General features: G+C 54.2%; 1 protein-coding gene across 1 annotated transcript in view; it reads left to right on the plus strand.

The window, feature by feature from the left end:
- Positions 1-4,645, plus strand: part of BZRAP1 (benzodiazepine receptor (peripheral) associated protein 1) — a 24,044-nt gene that overhangs the window by 2,535 nt on the left and 16,864 nt on the right. Inside the window, 4 exon segments of the mRNA XM_010861722.1 lie at positions 2,689-2,739; positions 3,049-3,069; positions 3,774-3,978; positions 4,558-4,642. Coding sequence (XP_010860024.1) covers positions 2,689-2,739; positions 3,049-3,069; positions 3,774-3,978; positions 4,558-4,642 — 362 coding nt within the window.

Below are 4,645 nucleotides of genomic sequence, written 5' to 3' on the forward strand. Positions count from 1 at the left end.
GACTTTTCATTATGTTCCTATTCTGTCCAAGTCATCCATACATATCTGAAGTCACTGTGACCATCACTTTGAATCTCATTTTTATTTGAAGCCGGGCCTAACTTTAGTGACTAATTTTTGTTTTAGTCTGCTTGGCATTATGGTAGTTTATAGAAACTATTGTTTAGTTTTGACATATACTTTAGTCTTTCATCATTTATTTATTTCATTTATTATTTAGGTGCCACTAATGTGTTAGATGCTAAAGGTGATATAGGCTTTTGTTTTTGTGTTTTTGTTTTTTTAAAACCTACTTTCCATGTTATTCTTACTTTGCCTTTTTTCTCACAATTTCCAAACATATGCAAAATCAGGGCAAATGATGTAAGTGTTCCTATGACTTTTTACCAATTTAGCAGTGTTAAAATGATCACAATCTAGTTTCCCCTATGCTTATCTCAGATTATATGAAATAAATCTCAATGATCATATCAGTTAATTAATAAGTATTTCACTATGTATTGCTAAAGGCTCCCTCCGATTGATTCCACATATTGACACTCAAAAATATCAACAGTAGCTTCTTAATATGACTGACTCTCTAGTAAGTGTTGTCATTTTTGTTGCATAAATGGGAAATTCGGTGAGGAGGTCTCTAACATTTTAATTTACTCTGTCTTCTGGTTATTTCATTAAATCATAAACCCTTGGAAGTACTATGTAATGTCAAGAATGTGTGCTGGTTAGTTACCCAGTGAAAGAGACCAGCAGTGCTCTTATCATGTCCCTTTAGAGATGAAGTCCTGATCAGGCTGGAAGGCATTACAGGGCTTTTTGGGTTTAGGAACTTTGTGTTTCTTCATCTTGGACATTCATTTATTCAGCAAATATTTACCTTTCTGCTACAAGCCAGACATTCTTCTAGGTGCTTGGGCTACATCAGTGAATAAAAGAAAGATCCTTGCCTTTGAAGATGCTATTAATACATTCTAGTGTATCAGTAAATATAATACAAAAGTGAAATTGATTGTATGTTAGAAAATAAGTGTTCTGGGAAAAGAGTAAGAGTAGGACAAAGGGGTATTGGAAGTTGGTGATGGGGAAACAGGTGGGGAACTGTTATTAAAGTTATGAATAGGGCTTCTGTGTTACCTCAGCTGTAGATTCTGGACCCTCATCCAATGTGGGCATTTATAGAGAACCCCTGGTGATTCAGACGGTCAAGAATCCACCTGCAATGCAGAGACCCAGATTCCATCCCTGGGTGGGGAAGATACCCTGGAGGAGGGTATGGCAACCCTCTCCGGTATCCTTGCCTGGAGAATCCCATGGGCAGAAGAGCCTAGGGGGCTACAGTCGGTGGAATCACAGAGTCGGACTCGACTGGGCAACTAACACTTATCTAACCAACACAGTGTGTGCCAGGCACTGTGCCAGGCCCTGGAGGGACTGTGAGGGGCAAAGGCCAGGTCCCTGACCGAGCAGCACATAAACAGATTCATGCGTGAGCTGATCGCAGGCATTGACAAGTACAGTGGGGAAAGTTACCGGGGTGATGTAACACAGGGTGGCGGGGATGGGGTGAGGGGCCTCTTCAGCGAGCTTGGCAAGGAAGGCCTTTAATACCTCGAGGGTCACAGGGGAGTCAGCTGATGAGCATTCTGGAGAGGGGGCACACTCATGCCGAGGCCCTGTGGTAGGGAGAAGCTCGAGGGGTACAGACCAGTGTGGCTAGCATGTGGTAGGATGGACGGAACGGCAGGAGTAGGCAAGAGCCAGATAGCATCAGACCTTCAAAGTCAGGGGAGAAGTTTGGGTATTCTGCTGTCTGAGTCGTTTGAAGCCGTTCAAAGGTCCCGAGCAGGGGAGTGGCATGGTCTGATTCGTCATTTAGAGAGTCGCTTGGGCAGCACTCCAGACGATGGACAGGGGCGTGGGCAAAGAAGCAAAGCATTCAGGTGTCGGGTGGCCACAGGGGTCCAGGTGGGAGATGATGTCTGCCTGGGTGAGAGTATAATCCATGGCAGGGAACAAGTGGGCAGATCCGAAGTACATTGTGAACAGAGAATCGACAGGACTCACTGTGGGCTTCCTACTGAGTGCCCCACGCCTTCACCCAAGCGCTGACTACATGGATGGTTGGGCCTTTCACCCGCCAGGAGTGAGGGATGACGGGCAGCAGGTTTGCGAGGTCGGGCATCCCGAGTTCTGAGTTCCATTTCAGCCAAGTTTGGGCTGTGTGTTAACCACTTGAGTGGAGAGCCCCATAGACAGCTGGACTTGTGAGTCTTGGGTCCTGGGGAGGTCGTTCTTGGGGACAGGTTTCGGAGTATTCAGTGCATCTGGTCCTGCGACTAGATGGGAGTCTAGAGAGAGTGACTGCGGGCCCAGCACTGTGCCCTGTGGGGCCCTCACACACGCAAGGGGCAAAAGATGAGCAGGCAGAGAGCATCAAGAGAGACAGGAGGAGAAAAAAACCCCAAAGGGGAGGGTCTGGGAAGCAGGAAGCAGTCCCAAGCCCCTCTTCTCGGCCCCTTCGCCTTCGGACTCGAGGTGCGGTTCAGAATGGGAGCCGGAGGGAGGCACCCACAGCCGCTTCCCAGCCCCCTTCCCTCTCCTCTCTCCTCCTTCGTCCTGCCTGCCCTCCTCCCTTGATCCCACCCCAGTCCTCACCCCTCTCCTCCAGCATTTGCCTCCTCCCACCTGTAGGCCCAGGCGGAAGCCCAGAGGGAGCATGAAGGCGCTGTGCAGCTGCTGGAGGTAGGGTCCCTGGAGGTGGCTGCCGTGCTTCCAGCTGGGGGGAAGTCTGGGGCAGTTCAGAGAGTGCTGCAGGGGGTTGCCGGGGTGTGGGTGGGGATGTGGGCTTGCAGGAAAGGCCCCTAAATGCTCTGGGGGCTGGGGCGATCCCCTCCACCTTTGGGCCTGAAATATCTTTCCAGTTAGCACTTGCTTAGTCAGTCCAGGGAGCTGACTGAGCTGTGTCCACTTGGGCCCCTCTCTCCCTCTCTGGGTAATGCCCCCTGGGTTAGAGTTCTAACCTCTCCTCTGGGCTTTCTTTTCCCGCCACAGTCTACCCTGGATTCCATGCAGGTACAGCCTCCTGATCCCCCACCTCCCTGGGGAGCAGGGGCGGGGGGCTCTCCTCAACACCCCTCCAGGCTGGCTGAGCTGAGTCTCCTCCCTCAGGCCTAAGCGGTTCCAGCCCTCCTGTCCAACGACAGGGGTGTGACCCGTCACAGGCTGAGACTCTGTAGATGGGCTGGGATTCTCACTGCCCCGGCCCCAGACCTGCCACTGTGCCTGGCACATACAGGCCCTGCCCATCTCTGAGACCAGGAGGAGGTTCCAAAGCCAGCCAATTTGACCCACGAGCCCCTTGATGGGGACTCTCCTGATCTTTGAGAAAAACTCCTGGGATTTGGCTCACTCCTGTCCCAATGATGTCCCGAGCTCTGGGGTCTCTGGGGACATTTCTGTGGGCAGGGATGTGGGTCACTGGCTGTGGGAGGGTGATGAGCCATGGAGCGGAGAGAACCCCTGAAGTGATACGGTGGTGGTGATGGGGTGGGGTGACCCCTTTTGGCCCAGAAAGTGCTACCGCCTGGGGCATGAAGCTGAGCTGGAGAGGGGGTTGGGAGTGACGGTGTCTCGACCCTCAGCCACCCTATGTTGGGGCAGCCGGGCGGCCAGGCTGAGGGTTCGTGCCCAGCCCTCGGGCCTGGGCGAGTGTGATCTGAAGCGGGCTGGCCCAGGCAGCTCCACAGCCCAGCGGCTCACCCTGCCTCTCGGCCCAGGTCCGGGTCCGGGAGCTGGAGGAGCAGTGTCGCAGCCAGACTGAGCGCTTCAGCCTGCTGGCGCGGGAGCTCCAGGCCTTCCGCCTGCACCCTGGCCCCCTGGACCTGCTCACCTCCGCCCTGGGCTGCGGTGCCCCGGGGGACAGCCCGCCACACCCCTGTTGCTGCTCCACCCCGCAGCCCTGCCGCGGATCTGGCCCCAAAGGTGAGGTAGACCCCCAGCGCCGTCAGCCTGGTGCTTTTGTCCCGAGCGGAGTTCAGGGTCAGAGAAGGCTAGCAGCTCACCCAAAGTCACACAGCAAGTTAGAGCCCGTTCTAGCTTGACCCAGGCTCTGGGTGGGGGAAGGTGGGGAGGGAAACAGCTGAGCCCACTGGAGAATCTCAGCTAGCTGCTCCTCCCCCTCCTCTGTGGTCCTGGCTGGGAGGTGGGCACCAGGAGTCAGTGGCAGGCAGTGTGGGCTGGCGAAGAGCCAGCTGGGCATCGGTCAGATCAGGTGGTTCCGGCTCCACTCACTCAGGGAGTGATGCTGCTAAAGCTGTGGGCCGTGTGTCCTAGGCTCTGAGACAGGGGCGTCCACTACACCTCATCGAGTTGCTCTGAGGATGCTGTGATATAATACATGTAAGTCACCTCCATCTCCACTCAGTAAGCTCCCCCAGGATTTCCCTTCTTGTAAGGGAACTTGGCCACGGAGGGCCTGATCGCTAGCTCCAAGAGGACGCGTGGTCACTGGTCACTCCTTGGGACACCGACCCCCAAGGCCACGTGTCATCTTTCCCGTAGACCTCGACCTCCCACCAGCCTCCCCGGGACGCTGCACCCCGAAGTCTTCCGAGACTGCCTCTGCCACCCTTGCTGGGGTCTCCCGAAG

The sequence above is a fragment of the Bison bison genome, unplaced genomic scaffold (genome assembly GCF_000754665.1).
Source record: "Bison bison bison isolate TAMUID 2011002044 unplaced genomic scaffold, Bison_UMD1.0 scf7180017864472, whole genome shotgun sequence".
Lineage (NCBI taxonomy): Eukaryota > Metazoa > Chordata > Mammalia > Artiodactyla > Bovidae > Bison > Bison bison.